This window comes from Plectropomus leopardus, chromosome 2, assembly GCF_008729295.1.
Source record: "Plectropomus leopardus isolate mb chromosome 2, YSFRI_Pleo_2.0, whole genome shotgun sequence".
NCBI lineage: Eukaryota > Metazoa > Chordata > Actinopteri > Perciformes > Serranidae > Plectropomus > Plectropomus leopardus.
Window position 1 is genome coordinate 22922049 of NC_056464.1, and position 26447 is coordinate 22948495.

At 39.9% G+C, this 26447-nt stretch overlaps 2 protein-coding genes across 5 annotated transcripts in view; one reads left to right on the forward strand and one right to left on the reverse strand.

The window, feature by feature from the left end:
- The window catches only part of tox2 (TOX high mobility group box family member 2), a 143852-nt gene that overhangs the window by 102523 nt on the left and 14882 nt on the right, over nt 1-26447 (reverse strand). The window contains exon 1 of one of the 4 annotated variants that reach the window (XM_042505442.1): nt 21497-21975. The exons of 1 other annotated variant lie outside the window; for it this stretch is intronic. In XM_042505442.1, coding sequence (XP_042361376.1) covers nt 21497-21589 — 93 coding nt within the window. In that variant the 5' untranslated portion in view covers nt 21590-21975. Of the gene's footprint in view, nt 1-21496; nt 21976-26447 lie in introns of those variants that run through there. 2 more of the 4 variants (XM_042505450.1, XM_042505467.1) reach the window with 2 other exon arrangements.
- Nucleotides 1-26447, forward strand: part of st7l (suppression of tumorigenicity 7 like) — a 93082-nt gene that overhangs the window by 8412 nt on the left and 58223 nt on the right. The window lies entirely within an intron of this gene.

Below are 26447 nucleotides of genomic sequence, written 5' to 3' on the forward strand. Positions count from 1 at the left end.
AGTTCTGAACTAGTTCTCCACTTCACTGACGTGTTTTATACCCAGCCTGAGTGACGAGCTGAACTTGAATGTACCACTTCACTCACAAGGCCCCGCGAGTTGCTGATGTAGAAAGTGCAGTTAGAGAATTCAAAGTAAGAGGCCTAAGGAGGCCTGAGGAGGAGAATGAATGAATGGCAGTTTAATGAAAGCCTTGGGAGACATGATATCAGTGACTGGCTCTTCCACTGCAGCTTTCATCCTATTCATACACCAACATGGTTTAAATGCAGGTGGATCGATGCTGGTTAAAAACACTAATGGCACATAAAGGGAGCATGGTTTGCTACAGTGTTTCTTTCTCGCCAAGGTCTGATCACTCCAAGATTATTAATGGAATGCGGCTCTCAGTGGAGAATATCCAGCCAGCTACAGGTGAAAATAAAAAAAAGCTCCATTGTCTAAATTTTCATGGTTACTTTTCTTACAAAACAGTGGCATTGACATTCTAAATAAATAGAGTTCTTCTTCTCATTCATATTTGAAGCAATAAATGTGCTGATGTTCATTCAGATGAGTGCGATATTGTGAACCCAAGGAGGCTGACACCTGTGCTTGAATCACACTGTCTATTGTATCGCTTTTTCTTTTCTCCCTTTTACTGGGTACATTTATGAATATCAATATTATTTCCCAGTAGGAGGTAAATGGTATTGAATGGTTGCCAGGCTGCTGGAGGGGAGACTGCTCAGCTGACTAAAAAGAGCCATTCTCCATTTTATCTCTCAATCAGTGTGTATTTGTGCATATGTGTGTGAATGCCATCCTACCAGCGTGTGTACGTGCAAAATGTTTCGTTTTGACGAGGAGCAGAGCGAGACAGAGCTTGCTGCACCGCTAGGCCATGTGAGAAAAAGTTCACGTGATGCAGGCAAATATAGCCAGTCTTCAGCAGGATGGAAAGACTGTAATCAAACCATAAATCAGAAATCACTGAACTGCCATCCACCCGCCCCCTCTCTCTCTTTTTTTTTTTTGTTACTACCCTCCTACTCGTCTCTGCAGAGCTCCCTATAGCATGTTATGTTACATACAGCCTTGCATAAACTGCTCTGGAAGAGGTGAAAAGCGGATCAATGAAAAATGCATTTTCCCCATATCAAAGGTTTTTGTCATGAGATATCTGAAATCGTGTAGTGATAGAAAAATCCATTTCTTTTTTTTTCAGAGCTGTGAGCTATTTCTATAAGCTCTCTTACAGGGCCTGTATTTTGGCGGTGTATTAAAACTGTTTTTATACAACTCTGCAGCCGCATGTGTGCATGTCCATGTGTTTTTCCGACTGCTCACAAACACATGCAGCCCACATTTGTCTGACTTTCATAGTGAGCCACCTGGTGTGCTGTAATATCAGGAGAACAGTGGGGTCATTGTGAAGGAGCTGTGTGATATCAAGGAGAGTGACCCATTTAGAGCCCAGCCACAGAGCTGACAAGCCTCTGTTATGTCTAGGACATCTGGAAGGCCGGAGACGCTCACTCTCCGCTGTACTCCACATGAGTCAATCCTTACCAGAGGAGGGTGAAAAAGACATCTGACATGGTCACGGATATTTCACATGTTCACCTATAGGACCTTATTTGAGAGGAGGTATGGCTGTAAAGTGGTGCTGATACTGGTGAGGATCTGTTACAGTACATTGAGAAATCTGGAAGGGATCCAAACTATATCTGAAGCTGTTCTGGTAATCTTGCAGAGATTTTCGAAGGGGGCTGGAATAACGGTGCGGCATGCTGCTATCTGCTGCTCAGCAGCAGTGCCCCGCAAAGATCAAGTGATCAAGGGAAAAAAGTTCTATCTCATTACTCAAATGAGAATTAATTTTTTTTTGCTCAATGATTCAATCCAGTGATGTTCAAAAGGGGGGCTTGCATATTCTGCAAAATGCAGCAGGAGAAACTTCCTGCTTAAAGTAGAAGTTTTTTTTAAAATCAAAGTTAACATTCATGTATCATACACAATGCTGTCCAAAATGACTCAGATTTGTCCAATGAAGCTGCAGTGTTTCGCATTATATAAACGAATACATGAATGCATAATGAGGGGCCAAAATGAGCCAAGGAATACACGGTGAAAAAATCCCCCAGGGGAAAGGAAATTATTCAGAATAGACGAGGACACAATTCATAATAATATTGAGAAGGGAAACTTTCTCTCTCGTTATTTAAAATCCATGCTTTAAATGTAAAACCGGAACTACACAACATGTATTGAGTGGCTTACTTTAGCAGCAAGATAATGATTTTAAAGGATTTTTTAACGCTCAGTTTAAAGCCTCAATTCCAGATTATGGCCTGAGGTAAGATTGCTGAGATGACATGCAAACTAAATTGAGGCAAACCTAATATATGTACGGTTCAAATGTAAGCATTTGTGCAGCAATCTAAAAGAGCGCCACTGTCATTTCACTTTCTGTAGCCCAAACAATAATTCTGTATCATGAGGTAATTCATTTTTGTGTGGAGAGGCAATTGGCTGCAAAGATTGAATCATCGGCCCTTGTTTCATTTTCCATGTAATTAAATCAGCTTCTGAAAAAAAAAAAAAAAAAAAAAACACGATGTAAGCTGGCGTACGATTTAGGGAAAATTAGCATTTTTAATCACAGTACATTACTTTAATAACTCAATAAATCTGTGGCAGCTGGAGCATCTGAGAATGTTGTCACAGCCACTTAGTTCTGCATTTGCAACTAATACAGGCTGATGAGAATCAGCCCGAGAGAGCGCGAATAAAAAAGAGGGTTAGAGAAAGGAGAGAAGAGAAACCCAACAGAGTGAGACCAAGAGGATGAGAATCCAGGGAGATTGAAATAACAGCATGGCAGGTGAGAAACAGGGGTGAGCAGAACCAGGAAAAAAAGAAATATTACAGCAGACGTCAGCACAGAGAGGGGCTCAGCACTCATCTCACCTCTTCCAGTTATTAACTGTTAATCCCCAATTAGCTCATCCGTCACCTCAGTGTCGTACGCGAAACCTGCTTACCCCTCGTGCTCCTTTGTTGCTTGGGTTTGTTTGTGCGGCTTAGCAATAATAGTTGCCAAAGACACTAAACAAAGCCTGAATGACTACAGAAAATCTAATTTAATCATAAAGGGATGTCAAGAATGCATAGTGAACAACCAAGCTGCACCAGTTACTACAGATTGAAACTGACATACCGAGCCCTGACCCCGCAGCAGAAAGAGCACGGTGTCTTTAAAGTAAAGGGAAAAGCTGAAGTGTTATTGTAATGTGAGAAAAGCTGGAAGTGTTGCTGAAAGGTCAAGCACTGATTCATGGATTACCTCTCCGTATCTACATCTTTGCATATTTTTTTTCCATCGCTGATTCACACTCCATGAGAAACCTTTGTGGTCCAGACCACAATAGAGTATCCCAGTAATGAGTCCAAAAACACGAAAACTTGTTAGCATTTCAGCATCTCCGGTTCCCTCATCTCAAAGTCAATGTCTTTTTTAAAATGGGTTTTTGGTTAGAAGCCTCAGATAAGGTCTGTGGTTAACAAAAGCTGAGGAGACTTTCACATTTTGTTTTACGACATAAAATACGTTAGTAAGTACCCCATGCACAAACTTTGAAGCTTTTAAGTGGCTAAACAAGTGGCTAAATGAGACTTCAGAACATCATGACGCCACCTCGCACCGGACACGGCTTTGCAGCCTCGTAGTGGTAATGATGCGTCTGTCATGTAGTTCATTTTAGCCTAGCAATAGCTTTTTGCTTCTAGTGATTGTGTTTAAGCTTCAAAAATCCTGAAAGTGATTTTCATTTTATCTTAGATATTGTCCTGCTGAACAAAACTATCATAAACATTTGTTTGCCACAGAGCTTTTTTCTGAAATGACCCAAAATCCAATGGAAAAATCTCATAGGCTTTTTGACGATAGAGCAGGGCAACGTTAGTTTCCGGGTTGGCCTTCAGAAAAGCACCATCTGGGCACTCTACCTCTGACACATAAAATCAGAAGGATGTCCTCTATAAACTTCAATGATCATTTTATCTAGAGAAGTTAGCAGGTAACAGTTGATCAGATAACTGATAGGTGACACATGTTGGTCTATCAGTAAATTTTTCTACTCTTCAGTTACTGCTTTGTACATCACCTTTGTCTGGTAGGAGCTAGCTTGTGGCAACGCTGATGCTAGTAACAACATGCAACTCAACAGAATTGCTGTGGAAACATTGTTCCCTCAATCCAGTCTCCCCCCATGTCACCAGTTTTGAGCTGCAAATCTTTTTTTTATTTTTTTTTTTTTTAGCATTGTTAGCTAAAATGGTATTGCTGTTAACTCTTTTAGCAAAATTAGCAGTCTCAGCATGGCTAGTGGTGCTAACACAAGTTAACCACGTTAAAGGGGAGCAGAGCTACCTGAGGAGACCAGAGGGAGACCGACATTTTTTAGAAAATTTAAAGTTCCCCACCTTTTAAAAGAAAGCGAAATTTAGAAATTTAGCACTAAAGCTCATTGTGTCAATGGAGTGCCAGACTAGAAGGAAAGGACTCTTTTATTTCATGTCATTTCATCAAAGAAGAGAAAGAATTAAGAACAGGATGAATAGATGTGGGGATGGCCGTTATGTCCAAAATCTCCTATCATAGTATATGTCATTATATATCACAGTAACTGTGTTCATCATAATACAGTCATTGATCTGTAAATTTAATTTCGAAATTTTTTAAAATAATTGTACTGTAGGCTACTTTATCACCTTTGGGTTCTTTACCTCTTACGTTAAAAAACAAGGTACTCAAAACAGAAAAAAAATCTCAGATCGCTACCAGTGGATCAATCCCTAGATGGATTGTTTGCATCTTGTCCCCCAACACATAGTCCCTTAGTCTCTTTTAGGACTTTTGCAATTGATTAATCTGTAGATTAATATTACTGATGATTGATAAACAGTGGAAATGCTCATCACAAGTTGACAAACCACTTTATATTGCTTGTTTTGTCCAACTAACTGTCCAAAATCAAGATATTAAGATACTGAGTTGTCAATAATATAAAACTGAGGAAGTCCTGCATTTGAGAGGCAATGAATGTTTTTGCTTGATAAATGGCTTTAACTGCTCAAATTTTTGGCAAGTATTGATCAAAGAGCGTACTTTGCCGTTAAGTTGTGGGAACGTGTTGATCATTACTGTGTGATCACACGGATGTTTGATTTTGGACGACGTTCACTCTGCTGTCATGAAAGTAACAGTGAGTGTGAGCAGGTGCATGAACACAAGTGAAAGTGAGAGCTGGTGTTCTGTCAGCACATGCACGCCATGGAAGGAGGACTCTTGCTTTGCTTTGTGTGCATGTGTCGATGCGAATGTGTGGTATACATCTATTCTTTAATTATTTTTTTTGCCTGTAAGTTTGCAGAATTTGCTCATCAGGCCTCTTTCTCTGTCTGCCAGATAAAGCTCTATCTCTCCATCTCCTCTTCCTCTCTGTCGGATGTTTGTTTTCTAGTTCCTTGCACAAGTACAGGGCTGTAATAGTTAGAAACCTACATCATTTTACAGCTTAACAGCGTATCCCTTAGTCTGGGTTCACACACATACACACTCACATCTTCTCACATCAAAGTATCTGGCAAGGCACACACACAGAAGACAACATAAGAAAAAATCCTACGCCTTATTGAGATATGATTTTACTTTCGACATAGGCAGGAGAGGCACATGAAAGCATTATGGCACACAATCAATGACCTGAAGGTGTATTGGCATGCGTCTGTGCCCGTCCGCTCTATCTTTGCAGTTCCATTGAGGAGACTGAGGAGCCTTGTTTCCACTGATACACAGCTTTTTGATTCACTTAGCAGGCTTTGTCATGTGCATGTTTGGATTAAGCCTCCAACTAAAAATCAACCATGAAGCGTGAGCATGCACACACACATGCTGCAGCAGCAGCCGCAAACCAGCAAACAGCCATTAGCAGGATAGTGTTAGACCTCGCTAATTAGCTCATCATCTCAACACCTCTCTCCCTCGCCCCATGGATCTGGTTTCAAAGTACACTTTCGAAAAATGTCATGGGTGTAATGAAAACATTAAGGCGTTGGACATACAAGTATATTTCCTTGTGCTTTCCGGGGACGAGAGGCGACACACAAGACTTGTAGTTTCCTCTATCGACTGTGTGACTAACACTAAAATAGCACCCGAAGAGGCTAAGTTGATTTGACAGGACACGTACAAGGAAAAGCTATTATAACGCCATGCCAGGCTGATTTTGTAAGAACGGCTCGGCTGGGCAGCTCGATCCATTTGCAGATCAGGCAACAGTGGATCAGAGGCAGCTGGATTTTTTTTAATACACCACAACAAACACACAACACTCTCACAGCTCACATTTATGGTTCAGAATTTATCTGCTGGTTCCTCTTTCTCTCTCACTCTCTCTCCATTTTCTCTAACATTACAATTGTTGGGGCGTTTTCACACTGTTATGACTGGTCAGAAATTGCTGTTATTATTTGGCCTTAAAAATGTTCAAAATGAAACCATTGAGGTTTTCTTGAATGCAAACAGTACAGTGTCCAAAGAATCTAACGCAAATCTGAAAGCATTTGTTTTCTTTTTTGTGGTTCATACCGCTCTGAGGTCATTCGAATAAGAGGAAGATCACTTTGTACTTTGTGAGCGCCAAAACAACCTCAAATGTCAATTACTGTTGCTCCTTACGAGGCAAAAAGGAAGAGCGTGATAACACGCTTTCCGAACACTATCTTTTCATCTATTAGTCATTTTTTGATCATTACTTTGTGAAAACGCTGACTTTTGTTTCAGGCTTTAAACAGTTTCATCGTTCCAAGAACAAACGTCAAATGTAAACTAAACTGTAGACTAGTCTCTTCTTTAAGGGACAGCTCACCCCAAAGTCAAAAATTCATTTGTTTCCCTCTAACCCGTAGTGCTATTTATCTATCTAGATTATTATGGTGTGAGATGCAGAGAGTTTGAGTATCAGTCGTAGAGATGTCTGCTTTCTCTTTAATATAATGAATGGATGCTCAACGCATCAAAAAATACATATGAAAAAACTCAACACCAATAGTCTCATTCCATAAATCATGACCCGGTTTCTCAAAATAATCCACAGACCTTGTTTTGAACAGTTCATGTAGGAACTATTTTCTTTCTACCCAACTACAGCTGCCAATCGTATCACAGCCCTAAGTGTGCATCTGCTGCTAACTCACCTAGCAACACTGAGCTAACTAATGTTATAGCTCAATCGAGGACGCCATTTAGGTTTACATCTCACACTGTCACAAGCACGAGCCTCTTGTGCATGAAGAGATGCTTCCCTCTGCACAGTGATACAATTTTCAGTCAGCTGAAAGAAAATAATCCCTACAACAGGGATACTCAGCTAAACAAAATTTTTAATATTTATCAGTATTTCTAAAACATAAATTCTATGTTTTCAGCCTTTTGACATTTTTGTCCTCACTCATCTTTGCTAAGAGGCAAATCCAATTGCAACAGCCCGACGCAGGTCAGGTGTGTGCAAAAGTGTTTCCAAGATTTGAGGACACCATGGCTTAGCCCAGACCTCTTTCCAGAGATGGGGGGATGCACCCTAGCACTTTTTTTTTAGTAAACACTCTATTTTAATACTTTTTATATGCAATCCAGCAGTTTATTAAGGTTAAAAGTACAGAAAAAAAAACAATTGAGTATGACTTATCTACATGAAACTGTTCACAACAAGGTCTGTGGATTATCTTGAGTAATGGGTTCATGATTTCTATAAAGAGACATTACTGTTTAGTTTTTCAAATGCATTTTGTAATGCTTTGAGCACCACGAGCCGAGTGTCACCTAGTTCTGTTATATTGGAGAGAGGGCAGACAGCCGAATTCTCCAACACGAGGCCACTCACAGAATGATGTGGATAGATAAATAGCACTACAGGTAAGAGAAGTACGTAATTTTGATTTGGGGGTGAACTGTCCCTTTAAATTCTCCCAAGCATATGAAAGAACATTTGCAGACTTACAGCAGCAGATTTATACCTTTGTCTCTCCTTTCTGCGGCAGCCACAACGATACTTTCACCTTCTAATGTTTATTTTCACGTGTATCTGTATCTGCATCCGCGAATAATTCAGTTGATCATTACTTTCAAATTAGAGCGGCTGGTCTGTCGCATGTCTCTGTATGCATTGGTTGCTTTGTGCTGTTGAGTAGCTGGTGAAAGATTCACACACTCTATATGGTAAACAGCGGTCTTGTACAGTTTCATATGTAGCTTGCAACCAACAACTGGGGGTTGCATGTGACTATATATAAACATTATTACAAAGCCTGTTTCTGCACAGTGGCCTCGTGGTTTCTGATATGGCACAGTCAGTGAAATGGTGGAGAAGCCAATTTACAGTTTATAACTCAACCACACATCAATAATAGAAAAAAATAGATTACAGTAAATCCATGGTTCAAAAGCTGCATACCTTTGAAATGTCAAAGGGGAAACCACAATGGATAACTCATCTCAAAACTCATTTCAACTGCACTGTGCAAGCTGTATTACAAATATTCAACAGCCTACTGTTCCCTCCAGGTATTTTTCAGCAAAACACTCTATACATTTTCATTTGAGATGAGAAAAAAGGGAATGCATTTTTTTCACTGGCAAGCAGCCAAACCAATTTAATTACATTCCAAATGGGCGCAATCTCCACATAGCAACCAGCCTGTGTTGTATTTCTCAAACTTCAACAACCTCCTTGACTTTCTTGGAGTAATTGAAATCTTCCACTCTTCCACCCTCGTCATTGTGCGGAGCTGTAGAAAGTACAACAAACCAAACCTAAAGGAACAAGGAGATCTGGCTCTCAGAATGAGCAGCTTTAGCCAATTTGTAACTTCATCAGCACGTCTTGATACAGTTTCTCTGAAGTCAATTAAAAGAATATTAGGTGGTGTGTATCTAGAAAGAGCTAACGCCTTCCTCCTGCCAAGAAGCTGGTGATTACCCATGACTGGTGTCAGCAGAATCCTGTCAAAGTCTGATGAGAGGTCACCGCTTTTCATTTTGGATTCATTCTTGTAGCCTCGAGCCATGTCCAAAAAAACCCACACAGAAACAATTCTTTTGATGTGAAAATATTCATATATATCTGAATGCAAAGCCTCTGCATCTGAAAGATATCAAACTTTTGCAAACAACAGTCTTCGGTGCCAAGAGGTAACATTTTAGTATAAACAAGCAGAAAGGCGGTAATTAAGAACACAACTCCAGATAACATGACTGTTTGGGAATAAATGTTTTACATTTTAAAATGTTTCTGCTTCACCATTTCCATCACTGCAGAGATATGATGAATACATTTTCAATTAATGTTTCAGTGCTTGATAAAACATCAAAAGATCCTTTAAAAGAGCTTACTGCCAAATCGTTTAAAGTGTCTCGGGCCTTTTTTTTTTTTTTTTTTACTGCGAAGACAAACTATAATCTCAGAGAGGTCCTCCCATCTACCCAGTGGTTAATTATAGGATGGCAGGCAAATAAATCATCCATCAAAAATGGCAGTAGTGTGGACCTCTGCATATACTACAACCCAGAATGAGATCCTGAGGTGGCCAAAGTAGCAGGCATGGTATCAGTCAGACGATGTTTGCTTCAGGAAATCTTAATAACTGAGTGTGATGTTCAAGGCCTACAGAAAAAACGTAATCTTCCTGTCTAGATGGGAATAAAAAGAGAAAAAATAAACAAATATAAATGCTTTAAAATGTGAAATCTTTTGAGCAATTATCCCACTATTTACTTACTCCCTCCCTCTCTCTCTTTCTCTCTCTCCCTCTCTGTGTCACTGAATCTGTGTGAGAGCCCAGCCACATGCCAGTGCCTTTGTGTCAAAGATTAAGTGAAACCAGGAGTGCCAGCAATGCTGTGTTTGCACAGTGAACACACTTGCTTTCAGCTAGCTTCAATTCACATACCAATCAGCATACAGAGACCTAAAACAGACCTGAAGCAGCTACTGTACATCCATAATCAATAAAAAAAAGGATAAAAGTCATAATTCTTGAAAATGTTAATGTTATTCAAGCTCCCGCTTACACATTATTGAAGCATTACTCTGTGTTTGTGTTGATGTTAATAGAAACTGAATGACAGCAACACCAAAACAGGTTCAGCACTGATAGGCAGAGAAGACGAGATATGCAATTACACCTACATTTAAGTACAGGGTGCAGCTCTTCTATAAGATTAAGTGCTCTTATTTGACGTTGTTATCTTGGCGTAGCAAAAACTGACTATCAACACACAGCGAATGGAATTCCTGGAAACTAAAGCAAAGCTACAGTGAAAATATTATGAACAAAAGCCCAAAAGTGCCAGAGGTGGTTTACTAGACTGAGGCAAAAAAGGGGCCTGGGGGGACTGTGGGTTTGAAGTGATAGGGAGGGGAGTCACTCACACACACGCACACTTGGCTCAGAGCAGCTCAGAGACAAACTGCACTCGGCAGAGGACCAATCCTCGGTGGCCTAACCAGCTAACTAACTTCCTGTGCAGTCCTGAAGTAACTCAGCCATGATCTATTGACATTTGGGCCCAATCCACTGTCATGTTTTTACTCCTACCCTTTGTTTTCAAGTGCCACCCTGCATCTTTGAGCAGAGTAACAAGGGGTAGTGGTAGAAAACTTCCCCTATGAAGTGGGACAACCCTCCAAGACCCTGAAACAACATGGTGACATTTGCGTAAACAGACCCAACATGAGTTGCCGGATATTGCAAATATGCAGTTGTCTGCTGTGGTGTCTCTTGCTAAAGGCATCGTTTTGCAGTTGTTGGGATATTTGCTAACTAGATAGCTAGTTAGCCAGATATTGGCATACTAGCAATGCCTTTTGTTATGCTTAAAGAAAAAGACAATAATAGATAGGAACAGCATTAAACTAAGATAATATGCTGATAATATTATTAACAAAGAAAAATATTTATAGGTTTCTTTAGTTGCTTCCACAGCCATCTTGCTAATGATTTCTCATAACGCTCATTTTGGAGCATGCCTCTGAAAAAGTTATGTTTGGAGGGTCATGTAGGCCTCACACAACACACTACCCCTTTATTCCAACAAGAATTGGGACATCCTACCCTAACACGTGAACACGCAAAACAAAGGGGTAAGGGCCAAATTGTGGGTGTAACGAGTGTTTTAGGATTGGGCCTTTCTATTTCACAAGTGGCACTACTTTCAAGTTTTTACTTGAGTAAGGGTATATTTTCAATGTCTACAATGTCTCAGGCCTTATTAATAAAGTTACCCTGCAGTGAGGTTATTCACACATGTATTTTTTTTGTAAGCGTGTTGAAAGAGCAGGGCTTGTAAAGGCACCCTGACAGTTAGAAAAGGAAGCAACTAGATGTGTAAAACCAGAAAAATCCAAGAAATAAAACATAGGCCTTTTTAGGTCTTATTAATCTCATACACATGTATCAACCATCAACCTTTCCAGAACTTCAGCTGTGATCACACTCACAGTTTATGTAATGTGTTGAACTGTTAATACTAAAACATTCATACTATGAAGTACAGTAATCAACACAGCAGCAGGTCAGGCTGTCGCTCCACAACATCATGATTGCAGTGGTCTGTGTGCTCACACACGTGCACTTGTGTTTATTTATGCTGTGCGAGTGTGGACATGCCTACATCTGCATGTGTGTGTGTGTCTACCTGTGAGAGAGTGTATGTCTCTGAGTGTACTCAGTCGGTCCGTGGTCTCGGAGTGTAGGCCTGAACCAGCCATCTCCAGTTCTATTTGCACAGGACATGCCTCAGGAAGCTAAGACAACTGTTCATGTTTGCCCATGTTGCGAACCCCTCTTAATACACCCGACAGCTGCATTCTTAGACGGCACGGACGCTATGTTTATCAGTGTTTTTATACATTTATCCTACAGAATCTGTTGGATCATCCTAGCTGACCTTCTCTGAGGAAACGCCCATCAGAAGCAGAGCCAGGGGATTGAAATGCCAACAAAATAAACCGCACACCATGTTGCAGCTCTGACAGGCAAATTCCCGGTGCCTCTCATATAATCTAAAACTTTATAACCTGTGACTGGATCAGCTGTCAGTCTACCATTTAATACAACAAACCCTTTATACGACAAGGACTGAGTCAACAGTGGGAGGGATGAAAGCTAAAAAAGTTACACTTCAATGTGTGTCTTACTTAAAGGGAACCTATCATGCTCATTTTCAAGATCATATTTTATTTTAGTTTTGAACATGTTTACATGCTTTGATAGACAAAACACTTTTTTTTCCTCACACTCTCTGTGCTGGAACATCTGTATTCGCTCTCTGTCTGAATCACTCTGGTTTAGCTGCTGTCTCTTTAAGCCCCTCTCCGGAAAAAGCCCAGTCTGCTCTGATTGGTCAGCGTTTCCCAGTCTTCCGCATCTCAGTGTCTCTGCACTGTCATTTCAGCCAGGGAATAACAAGAGCGGTACAACGTCATACAGACATTGAGTCCTATATATAGGTTATCCTATATTGAATGGATGTTAAATTTTGTTTGCAATAACAATCTGGTTGATAATATTTTAAATGCTGACAACATGAAATTTTCATGTTGTGTGGGCGTTTACGGTTTGCAAACATTGGGTTTCACAACTTGAAACCAACAAAATAGAAACGACATCTACACCAAATAACATTGAATTTTTGGTCACCCAACATCACAACCTATATGCAGCCAAATGTCAACATCTAAAAAAATTGTGGCCAGCTGGGTAGCTTTTCACCTTAAAAAAAATCCAAATCAAAGCTAAACCAAAATTTTAACAACCTGACATATGATCTGAAATTGGCCAGAAAAGATAAATATAGGTAACCAAGATTACAAGTTTCCCTGATGTTAGCATGTAGCTACAGGTAGCAGTGAAGGCTACATGTCAATCAGTTAACTTTAGAGCTACAGAGTGATGGCTCTTTGCTTTTAGTCAGTACAGCTCACATCAACTTTATCTGATACATTCTCTGGCTTTTGTTTGGTTTTAAGTGTCACATAAAAATTTGTAAACTGTTGCTACTATAGTTAGCCCGCCGCAGCTCTGAGGACTAACTTTAGGCCTACTTGTTTAGCCTACTGTATTACGTGAACTTGACTGTCACCCTTAATGTTCTACAGAACCATGTTCAAACTCTGTATTAAAAAAAAAAAAAACAGTAGTCAAATATGAGTTTTGAGCAACTAAATTCAATTTGACACATGTAATTCTGAGTTTAGCATGGCCCTAAAACAGAATATATAGGTCTGAAGCCAGGTTTTTGCTCACAGGGATTCATTTGACACACGCTAACCTCATTATTTGAAACTCTGGCCATGTTTCCTATGAATTTCCAACATTTTAACATTATTTATATGAGAGAAAATATGGAAAAGTACAACAGGTCCCTTTTAAGGTTAATAGAAACACTGTCTCTCCTAACAACATAAAAATCAAGGTAGATCTTATCTGTAAAGTAAATTTGTCAAAACGCCCCCACTCTGATCTGTCAACATGCCCAAAACTCCCCTCACCCCCCTCTCCTTAACCCCTTCCTCTCCTTAGTGTTTCATTTCCTGCTAATTGACTAAATGGCAGTCTGTCTCATACCATGTCACGTAAAACCTTTACTGAAAAAAAAAATCATTAAAAAAAAAACATAGGCTGTAACACATCGTTTTTAGCAAGATGAAATAAAAAACAAACTGTTGGGTGAACTGTGAGATCTTTGCAGAGCAGTGAGTGTGAAAGTCAGAGATGATGAGCTCCGTCTGTGCTTATGTTAAACACTGATATTGTTTTCTCATACAATGATTACGCTAATTTATGTACCAAAGCCTGCTTTACACAAATCTGCCAAGGCCAATAACTGCACTCATAATCTCCGGCATCTAAAATAATCACTTTGTGGCCTATTTGTTTATGAATGAAATGAAGCAATTATCCTAATGAAGATCAGCCTTCCTGCTCGGGGAATTGCTGCGTTTCGACACATACCGAAAATCTTTTGTCCTTGTTGCATCTGCGCTGGCAGTGCAGACACCTCAACCATAAAACAATAGGAACACCAAAACGGTTAGTGTATAATAATTCAGGACACGCGGTTCACAGCAGGGATGCTGAAACTGTTGCAAGACAGACCGACCTGCGCACTTCCTGACCCACAGTCTAAACCACATGCATGTGGATGATGCTAAATGTCAGCATCAACAACAAGTTTGGTTGTTGCCCCTGGTGAACCAAAAGATACAGTTAGTGTACATAATAGAAGGTCACAGCAGTTTGAGTGTTAATATTGACTTATTGTTATTTTTTTTTATAACTTATTTTTTATTAACATTTTCTTTGAACAATTACAGTGAGAAGGTGTATCCTGTACTTATTGTTATTTAAAAACAACAGAGCCTCCTATGCAACAACGTAGTGATGTGTTTACCATACTTATCTCTACTAAAGCCTGTTTTATAGTATTTTTTAAGTGCGTATACTTCGTAGAAATATCAAGGCCATGTTCTGTAGATATCAAAGGGAAACATTACTGAAAGGGTTGTATTATTGCCTATTTGTGCCCTGATAGAAAGAAAATGAATCCGCTTTGAAATGCTGCTGTAGCACAGTGAAATACACTCAGTTTCCCGAGCAGAGCGTAGAGCAAAGCACAGAAGTGGTTAAATAAATCACATGAAGCAGATGTCTCTCTCTCTTTCTCTCCTTCTCTCTCACTTACACACACACATTCATTAGTGAAATCCATCAATCAGCATTTCATGCAGTTTGGGTTTGAACCACACCAAATGCACTAAAACAATAAACGTCTGTCTTTCAAGTCGCTATCTGGACTGGAACACATCTGGTGGCAAGGCTCATTTTGGTTTCCACATCGTTGAATGACATTACAGACTCAAGGGCGAGCTGAAAAATAAAGCACCCCTAAAAATCTCTCTCCATTTTAACTCCATCTACAGCCCTTTCTCTCTCTCTCTCTCTCTCTCTCTTTACACACACACACCCCAAATCTACTCCCCCCCCTCCCTGCACAAACCAGCTAACCTCTCAAATGCTATTCCACAACCCCATCCCCCAACCAATCAAGAACTGAATATAAAACAGCACCAGGAAACTGGGTGGTGGTGGTGGGGGCAGACAGACAGGCTAGGCTGGAGCTACTGTGGCCTTCTGAGGTGAAGACAGTTTAAAGTGGCACATTGGACTCCTTAACGCAAGTCCGAGGGGATGAAACACTCACACAACATCCAGCTAAAGAGCCAGGAGTCAAGCCTGACTGTAGTATTTGGGTTTCAAGGGGCAGTGACGATAATTAGGGTTAATGTGATTTAATGAGGTGCAGGAGCCGGGCCGCGGCCACTTTCGACTCGCGTCCAATGTCAAAATTGAAATTACTCTGACATCTTGTGATGTCGCTGTGTTTCGCAATGTGTTACAGTTTGCTACGCATGTCACTGAACCTGAAAACTACTCCTATCAGTCTCACCTCAAAAGGAGTCTTGTAATAAACCAACTCTCTGGCTGATAGACTGCGATGTGATAGCTGCACAGAAATTATTTGGATAGCTGTAGTTTATCACAAAAGTACATCAGGAAGAGTTTTTAAAAAATGCACTGTCATGACTGAATACTTGGCAGTTAATACAATCAATCACCGACATAAATAGCCTGTTTCTATGGACCTAGGTGATTAAGTAGCTAACCAGGCAGGATAAACTATACTATCTATTTTCAGCCATACATGACTTATGACCCTCTTAACACCTCTAGTAGCTCTGAGTCATGTCTGGTCTAGATTATAAAGTACAGAGCCGAGCAACGGGAGTGCTGCAGAGTCTGGTTGAGGCTTTGTCACCTTCACTATCCTGTAGGTTAAACTGAAGTCCACGGTGGTAAATCCCTGTTGTGGACAGTGCTGCATCCTCTCGCCTGTTCACTAAACAGTCAATTGCCGTCCTCAAATACCCCAGGAAATCCTATGCAGGTGTAGCTGCAGAATAGAAACTACAGTATCATTGATGTGGTATCAACAATGTAGGGTTTTTTCTCCCATGTTGTCATGTAGGTAAATCAATATAAGAAAGGTGAAGCTCTGTCTGCAACTATCCACAATTTATCTATCTGATTCCATTTAAAATGTGCTCATTGATTGAAGGGCACCAATGTGCACAGTTCTCCTATATTGTGACATAGGTGAAAAAAACATATTACAAAAAATATGAAGTTCTGTATGCAACTATCTGCAATTTATCTGTGTTTCTGTAAAAAATGTACTTCACATAATGTGTTGTATTTCCCTTGCTTATGTTTTAAAACAAGTGATCAAAAAATATAATGCAGTATCACTGATGTAGTAGAACCAATGTGGGGTTTTCTCCCATGCTGAAACGTAAGTGAATAAATATGAAAAGGATACAAGCATGGTGATGCTCCAAAGGCAACTATCCACAATTTATCCTTTTTATTCCATTCAAAAATGCGCTCAACATAATGCACTGTATTTTCCTATTTTGTGTTTTAAAACAAGGAATCAAAAAAAAAACTACAGTATCATTGCTGTGGTGAGGTTTTCTCCTATGTTGTAATGTAGTTAGATAAATATAAACCGATTACAAGGAAGGTGAAGTTCTGTATGCAACTATCGATATGACTCTATTCAAAATGCACTCAACGCACTGTACTTTATTTTCCTGTTGTTTTTTAAACAAGTGATCAGAAAAAGAAAGTCCTAAATAGCGCCGTTTTCTCCTACTGTAATAGTCTGCGCACAGAACACAATCTGAGCCCGACTGCTCCAGAGAATAACACTGTAGCTACTTATCATTAACTCAAAGACACAATCAGCCCCAGGCGATCCGGCTTCCCTCCATAACCTTTTGACATTGCTGCTGGGAAGGTAAATGAGAGAAGAAGTTAGACACAGAGAGGGGGAGAGCTGGGGAAACAGAAAGACTTGATTATGAATAGTGCCAGGAAGTGGTTCAACAAAAGAAAAAAAAGGAAAAACAACCCAAAGTAATACAAAAAAAACAAAAAAAAAAATGTTCATTCCATGACTCATTTTTTTTGTTATCTTTTATTTGCTCTCAGTTGACTGGCTGGAACTGCATTAGAATAATAAACTTGCCACTTTGAGTATTCCTAGTTCCAGCTGCTTTAGCCTGCGTTTTTCCCCTCTGGTGTGCATTAGAGCCACGCATGGGTTAACATTTTCCCAGTGAGAACGGTTGGGATATTGCAACTCGGACTGGCCAGTCAGCAGAATGTTATGAATGGGCACAATGAAAAACCCCAAGTCCACGCTGTCGACCCAAGAATGCTTGCCTCCATGTAATTAACTTTTTTCTGTGTACAGAATGAGGTACTGCTGGAATAACTCTTTTTTTTCCTGTTTCTATTACGGTCATGTTTTGAAGAGAGGAAGAAAAAAAACACATTCTGAGAATTCAACACGGAAAATATTTTCGCCTGTCCATACTTTGAAGTATCCCATGACTAATACAGTGATTTGGATAGTGGTGGAAATAGAGTGGACCACTTGAAAAGGGGGTAGTATGTGCTCTGCAAAAAGCTGGCCTCATTGCTCTTTGAGTGGACAAATGTCAGCTGCTTGTTACTTGCACTCAAATAACTATGTACAATGAGGCATTACAGAGTTTAACACCTGGGAAAACGTGGATCAGTGTATAAATGAGAAGGGTTATCTTGTTAAACATGTTTCGTACATCTCGCCTCTAGGTATAAAAGCAATTAGGTATGCACTGTACATGTACGCATATAGTCAAACACAGTAATGCTTTGATTGAGATATCACTTCTAGTGCTGCACAAACTGCGCATCAATAGAGTGTTTGCTCCGCACTGCGGTGAAAATGGCCTCAGCATGTATAAATAACATACAGTAACTTGGAACAGGCTGCAACTATGTAAAGAATAACATCTGCAAACCATTGGATTATAAAGCTAGAGAATAACTACAGTATAATTACTTGAGAGCCTCTCTCTTGGGCACCGTGTTGTTAGAGGGAAGAGGGATGAGGAGAAAGTGGAACAGCTACAGTAATCTATCCAACTTCATTTCACCGGAGTGATTCTGCCTGGGGGTATGCACAAGTCATAATGCATTTGACAAATAGTCTCTCGCTAAAACAGGCATTTGCGAAGAAGTGGCCTTCAGCGCTGGTATACACAGCTGAGTGTACGCTGAACAAACAAGCCTCCCACTCAGCGAGAAAGATACAGAGAGGCTTCAAAAAGATTAGGAGAAATCTTGGGCGAAAAAAGTAAAGATGACTCACGGTGATTGTGCAAGTGCAGGACAATGCAAGTTGGATGGAGTTGAGAAGAGCAACAGAGCCGTGGGGTTCATAGCACACACACACTCACAAAAATACAAATCGATGCTTCTCTCATGTGTTTTTCTTTGCATTGTTCTGAAATGTGGATGCACAGGTTGTTTTATCAAGGAATTTACAATGAAATGCGGAGAGACACAATGGCATTTAATCTTACACAATCTCATCGTTTTGTGTCTTGACAATGAGTCAGATTTTGGTTTGAATAGGGAAATCAAAGCATAAAGTACATTAGAAATCTTTTGATTCACACATTCAGGATTGTTACACGCTGTATTTTGTTGACGTTTCATGTGTAATTTCGGAAAACCGTTGCCTTAATTCAAAGGTCAAGAGCATTCATGGAGTTGTGGTATTGACGTGTCCTGTCAGTGTGATCTATATTCCTGGCAGGCATCAATCAATCATCAGTCTGAATGTGGCCCATCAGTTCCAACCAGGTTCAGCTTACACATTCTTTACGTTCCTCATTTATTAACTCCTTCAGGTATTCTATACATTCTTTATTTGGAAACCCATTAGCTGCCACTAAGGTTGCAGCTACACTTAGAGAAAAGTATATGCACACACATACCCAAAGTCATTCTCGCAAAGCTTTGTCACTGTCAGAAATAGATGTGTTTGAGTTTACGCTGTCAGAACAGGAAGGGCTGGGCTTTTAAATATGGACTGTCCACTTAGTGTTATGCTCACTTCCTGGTTTGTAATACTGTATAGTAATGCATAGTCAGATAGGTGAGTTTCACACAAGCTATATAAATATTCCGGCTGCTTAAAGTTTACATGATGGTAAAGTACAGTTTCAAGGAGGCCTTGATTGGGAGTTTTGAGCCTTAAACAAAATGCCACTTAAAGCACAAATCTGTCCCTTACAATCATCTTTACAATTTTCTGCAAAATATTCTAACAAATATCATTGAAACCATGCATGCAATAGCTACAACTCACCACATAATGACTGTTAAATATGAAAAAAATATATATATATATTTTTATCATCTTTGGAAGCTTCCCAGTTGACACCTGCTTACATAGTGCTACTACAGGGGGTCAACTCCATCCCGCTCCTAAAACGAAACCGCCATAAAGGATGAAGTACGGCCAAAATGTCACATGATGCTCCTGTATCATTATTCAACAGTTATGTATAGTAGTGGCAGTGCAGTGCAGATAATGTGTCACTTTACATCTTAGTCACAGCTGTTACTTTAGTAATGACGTTATATGATTCTGTCCTTGAAACCCAAACCTGCTTCATAGCGGGCCAGCAACCTCTACGCTCGCTGAATCATGATAGCTAGTAAAGTTCATTGTGTTAATGCTACAAGACCTGAGACATGGCATTGGTCAGAGAGCCGGGTCTCATTGTGATCTTGAATATACATCTGCAGCAGCTCCTGTGCCTGAGGTGTGTGAGCTACAATTATGACAAGGACAGAAAGATTACATAAACCTTTTTACCAAACCTCACTTTATTTGCAGGCTAATTTATGTATGGTTTATGCTTAAATTCAGCCTTGGGATCAGTTAATGTTAGAGTTACAGGGTTGATGTTTGCACTATAGGTTCGTGGTTAGGGACTGTAGTCTCATGTATCGTAACTCAAACCTCCCTGCAAGTGAGTGTGGGTGTGAGAGTGTGTGTCGTCCGTGTATACATGCAGGTGACTGTGTGTATGGACAGGGGAGATTAACAATTCAAATATTGTACTGTGCTATAATGTTTCACTTTGTCATCAGCAAATGTTAACTGCCTGCTGGCTTCCTTCCAGCTGCAAAGGCAAGCAAACCTATTTGAATGGCTGCGGGTATAATGCCTTCTTCGAGCTCTGCCAAATGTTTACACAAGTTTTTCCCTGACCACATGAAAAAAAAAACACTAGCCTTGTTACTTGTGACTTGTAATCTTGGACTATGTTTCAGGTTTTATATATTTGTCTAAATGCAAAACCTTTATCAGTAAAGCAGATAGTCAGCACCACATGGAGAGAGCGGAGCAGTGGAAAAGTGATCTCTTTTACAGCAGGCCTCATGGCATACAACAGAAATATCAATAACATGACTCTATATAAATGTAAAAAAAGGAAAGATGCAAACTGATTTTGTGGTAGTTTTCTTCAAATGACAATACTATTTTATGGCATCCATTCTCACTGCAATTTACCAATACAAGCATGACGCTCAAGACGTATTGGATACGATTCTGTGCGTAAAAACGCCTGAGCATACACAAAAGCTGATAATTAAATCAAAAAAATTATCCTTTAGGATTTCAAACAACATCCGGTGCTTCTTCGGAGGTTGCTGGTGAATAATTTATTCCTAAAAAGTTATTGTGTGCCTACTGCTGAGACTAGATGCATGCGCAAATGTGTTAACCAAGCCTGTATGCGACTGTACATTCTTCGTGTATCGTACAAAACAAGAGAAATTAATATGCAAGCTACACAACTATATAGGCACGCACCTTATCAGCATCACAAATTGCCCCGATCCATAATATGCTGTCACTATCACATTTAGCCGCAATCTTGATAGTTGTTTATTGGATTAATTGTGCACTGACCTATGTGGGAACCTGTGTGAAGCAGATAAAATAGCGTGTTTCCGGAGTTAGGTCGGCATGGTTTTAAATTATACAGGGGAAATTTTGCATTCAGTTTACAAGGGAAAAAGACACATTGAATTTGCGAGCATTCGCCAGCAGTGCGCTGGAGAGAGTGGTGCGCTCCAACTCAGCTCACAGGACAGCTACAGTACAGCGTAACCATAGTTTATCCACATGAGCACATTAGCAAATTCTAATTAAAGGAAGGCAAGCGTGCACGAGCCCTGAACAGGTGTCATGCGTGCGTTTCTGCAGAGTTTATCTGCACATCAGAAAAACAAAAAAGTTTAGTGATACTGTAGCTCACTGCAATCTAATTCATCCCGAGGGAACTAATAGTGCAGCACTCTTCCTACACATTGCGCTTGATCATATATCCATGTGTAAGCAATGGACTTGTGCGCGCGTGCATCAACACACCGAGTGCTGCACCGACTGTAAAGCCCGTAAAGTAGAGATAATTGTTACCTTGTTGGAGTGGTAATAGTCCAAACCGGAGTCAGTCGGTAACGTACATGAACCCACGCTTGAAGGGGGAGCTGGATAAAATCTGACGTCCATCTCAGAGTCCGCAAGACTGACGGCATGAAAGCGTAGCTCCAAAAAACCTGTGCGACTTCTCTCTCTCTCTCTCTGTCTCTCTCTCTCTCGCTCTCCTGCACACACACACTCCCTCTCTTTTCTCTTGCGTATTAAACCGAGCAAAAAGTAGTTGTAGTAGAAGAAGTCTGTCCAGTCGTTCACTCTTTATACCCGTCCTACACTTTACTTAAGTACTATCTGGGCATTCAGCACGGTGATGCTCTCATATAACATCCCTATAAAGTTCACTTGGAGAGAGGGAGAAAGAGACCGGAGCTGCCCGGCTCAGGAATCACAAGAAAATAAAAAACGCTCAATGAAGTTGTTAGTGAGCGAGCCGAGCCGTGCTGCAGGGAAAAATGCAGAATGGAGCTTGTCGACGGTTTCTCCCACCGAAAAACGCCCGTGCTCCGTTCCTGGTTTCCAGACGCGCTGTAGCTTTGTCATGTGGGAGCGCTCGGATACATCCATGCGTCCCCTGTCCACAGAGCGGCTGCTAGGCTGCGACCTCTACCGGTCAGAGGAGGAACAGGCTGGGAAGATTGACAGAGGAGGTGTAGAGGAGAAGGAGTCCCCCCTCAAACTGGGCTCGTGAAAGCATTACAAATCTCTGTCTCCAGTCGATTTGAACTCTAATCAGTCAGATTTAAAGATCTGTCAACAAATAGGTACTGACAAACTTGTCTTCTGCAGTACAAGTAGCGGTATATGTCAAAATGCATTGAAAGCACTTCAGACAGCTTTGTCTCAAAATCATGTCAGAAGTCTGTGTTAATAAACTGTGGTACACTTACCTCTGTCACCAGATATCCCTGCTTATCTCCCAACTTAAATCATTGGCTCTAGGGCTGTTGCTCAAACTACAAATTGTACTTCCGACCACTGACATAGAAGCAGATCGAGAAATTCACCCCTTCTATCTCTCTGTCTCTTAAACTCAGATCAAATGGTTTGACTAATCAGCGCTGATAAACCAAGATTTTTTTTTACTGTATTGCCTATTTCCCACCTAAAATGTCTTCAGAAACATATTTTAGTGCAGTGTTTGGATGTAATACAGCAATATTTGAATAGGATGTTGGCGCCATACTGTTTCCTGTATTGTGAAATGGAGGCTTAAAGTGTATCAAATGGTAATACTAAGCATTGCTGATCAAATATTATAAACCATTTTCCCATCTCAAATGTTTTCAGAGACATATTCTAGTTAACAATTTAACTGTAATTCAAAAACGTTTGTTATCAGCCAGCCACCATATTGTTTCCTGTGGAAAAACAAGTTTAAATTACATCACCCCCCAGCAGGAGAGTTTATTGGTCTGGTGCAGTGCAGTGCAGTGCCTTCTGGTAGTTGTAGGTTTTCAATCTCCATAGCAAAAGCAAATGCCACAGTCTTTTTTCTTAGTTTTCTCTGGTCATTTAGCACTAGTTTCAAAAGTGTTTGTGTCTTTATACTGCATACATTTTTGTAACTCTAAAACTACTCGAGTAAAGGGTCTAAGGGCAGAGGGATGTCGTACACTGTAAAGCCCTCTGAGGCAAACCATGTTTTGTTATAATGGGCTATATAAATAAAACTGACTTGACTTGACTTGACTTAAAAAAGTAGAAAATCAGGGTTCAAGCTGCCAACAGCCTTGTTAGCTTTTATTTATTTATTTATTTGTCTATTTATATTTGGATCCCCGTTAGCCACTTCTAGGGTAGCAACTACTCTTCCTAGGGTCCATACATAACATTGTATGACAGGAGTCTTTCTATAATCCAGACAACAAAATATAGTATTTTCATTTTGGCCATGAATTCTTGAATTTGGCCATGATTTTTTTTTCTTTTGGGTCTGTCTTAATTTAAGTTTTAGCAGGTAAAACTGTAGAAAAGGTGATATATAAATAAAATTGTGTTCACGTTGGAGTTGGATGTCCATTAACACAACGACATGTTGAGTATTAGGAGGAGCACAGTTGAAATTGAGTAAAGAATAACTAAAGAATATCTAAAATAATAAGTAGACTTTAGAGAATAAAGGGCCAAATACATTAATTGTAAATTTGTTTATGAATAACAGGAAGGTCAGTAAAATATGACTTCCTGTTGGTGATCATCATAGGGCAATACAAGAGATTAAAAACAGTATATTTTAATAAACATATACATTTGTATGTCCTGTTTCTTGTAGATATTAAAATGACTTGCATCACTTTGACATAACTTATGATGTATAATACTACCATAATTTTACCCGTGAAGTTCATGCTAAACTGTTATTTTTTATAAAAATCTGGTTCACCTTCTCCAGACCACTAAATTGCTGCCTACAGCTATTTTGGAAATTCACTTTTTCTCCACTTTATTTCATTTTTATGCCTCACTTCTATCCAGCAGTCAGTTGAATAGATAAACTTCTCATGGAAGCTGAGATCATATATATTACTACCATACTCCAGTTTTGACCCTTACAGACACACACACACACACACACACACACACGGAGGCACAGTCACATTTACACACAGCTGGGCAAACGCAAAACATACTCACACAGCGGTGGACACAACAGGATGTAAACACAGAACAATGTCCAGCCGGAGCTTCAAATAGGTGCAGAGAGGGAAAATAACACCGCTCACAGCCAAATGTGTATCACACTGTTTTTTAGAATAGGGTGGAGTGGTGTTATGTGCTCAGTCATACGTGTAGGGAAGTGTCATTAATAATGTGTTTTTGCAACGCAGAGCAACATGTAAGTTACGGTCAGCGTGTGTGTTTCTCGTCTTTTTGGTGCATGTGTGGGAGTTTTTTTGTCTGTGTGTGTTAACCAAGCTGCCATTGTCATCCCAGTGGGTGACTTGTTGGCCTCCTCAGGAGTGTGCCTATGTCCGCATAGCTATTACACGGCATGGTGTCTCTGGCCCTGGGGTGTGAGCCTGCTTTAATACCCAGCACAGATGGGTCGCACCGTGGGCCCGCTGTGGCAGTCTGCCATCAGCTGCCAGCTCAGGCTGTCCTGACTCCAAGCTCATAAGGTTAACTGTCACAAAGATGCCGATTTCTTCTCATTCTGTGGCTCTGTGTCACTGTCTGTCTGATTCTTCTCCGCCCGTTTCTCACTTTCTCTCATACTGTCACTTGTTCGCTCGGACTTTCCGTCACTGCTACAGCAGAAGATGCAGTGCGCAGGGGGATCTGGCACAGGCCGACTCATGGCCTCATGGGAAAGGAATGCATGTAGTTTTTTTTTTTTTTTTTTTGCAGAGCATTGGCCGGATAGAATGGGAATAATGCCGCACAGAAGAGAAGATGTTTGATTTTTTTGAAAAAGAAGTGGTAGAAATTTGGTAAATGGGAAAAAAAGAGAGCATGAGAAGGATGACACAGGGTGAAAGGGTAAACAAAACAGGGACTCTGACTGGTGTAACATGTAAATAAAGGGGATATGACACGGGGAGAAAACCTTCAATAACGCTCAACTTCTTTCCATCGTGGGATGCAAATTATATCGTCTAGCCTATACCTTCATCCACTCAGAGCAATGCGCAAGAACAAACACGTTTTACTGCCTTAGTAAGAGCACCAGGAAATGAGAGGAAAATATAAAACAATATTTTCCATTAAGGGTTACGACCCCGTGGGTACTTAGATGATGTCAGCAGTACTGGTTTTATAACTTCTTCTGAGCTTAAGTGATGTTACTTTTTGAAAATTGCTAACTAATTTTTCTTTAGTAGAAAAAAATTACGTTTAGATGTGGTGACTCTCAGACCCTGGAAATTTTAGTTTCTCAAGTAAAGGGACTCGATAATGTTCAGTAATGTTCTGTGCTTAACAAGAACAAGTGGCTCCAGAGAGAAAAATGTCAGTTTTGGTTAAATTGGTGTACAATTTCACTTTAAAACACAACATTTACGAAGAGTGGCACAAGACAAAGAGAGAAACATTTCCTACTCTGCCCTTTAGATTTCTCCTCTTGCATTTAAGTGAATTGTTAATTCTTTTTCCACATGGCAATGTGCACTGATTACCACTGATAAGAGATTAAAAAAACACTAAAGAAATAGTTCTTCCTGTCAGCTCAAGACAAAGTGTGATGGGCTTTTAGCAGTTTGGGTTTTTTTTGTTTTTTTTTTTTTGCTTGTTTGTTTTACGTCATTGTATATAATTTAGAAGTGCTTTTACCACACTTTGAGATATTTGCTACTTTTCATTTGACTCAGTTGTTTTTTAAGCAAAAGTTAAACAACATGTTTTACAAAGAAGAGAGCACCACTTCTATGCTGTAGTTTTTATGTGGGCTTAAAACTGATTGTGACTAATTTAACAGTCTTCATCACAGAAAATGTAAGTTTGAATCGTGACTGTAACCCCCTTAAAAATGTTACATTCTAACTTTGTCAAACAATCCGAATATGTTGCAGTGTATGTATTAATTATAGATATACATGTAATGTTTAAAGCTTCTGAATAGCATTCTAAAGGCAGTTTGCATGAAAATGTGACTGTCAGCTATTTACAATGATTAATCACCTCCAGTGACTGAATTCGTGACCTCAGAGGCTCCATCTGTATTCTCAGAGGTTTGAAGTGAAGCTCTGTACTATTGGTCAAAATAACAGACATCCTGTAAATACTCTAAATATTGATAATATCAAAATCCTATCACAAGTTAATTTTAGAATGGATGAATTGAGGATAGAAACTTCTGATAATGATAAACAAGACAAAACAAGAGTCTACGGCTGTGCTAGCTGCTCTGTGAGGTTTACTGAGGCTCTGTGCCGCTTTGAGGTAAATGCTTATCTCTATTAACAAATATATGATTATGAATGGATAATCCGGG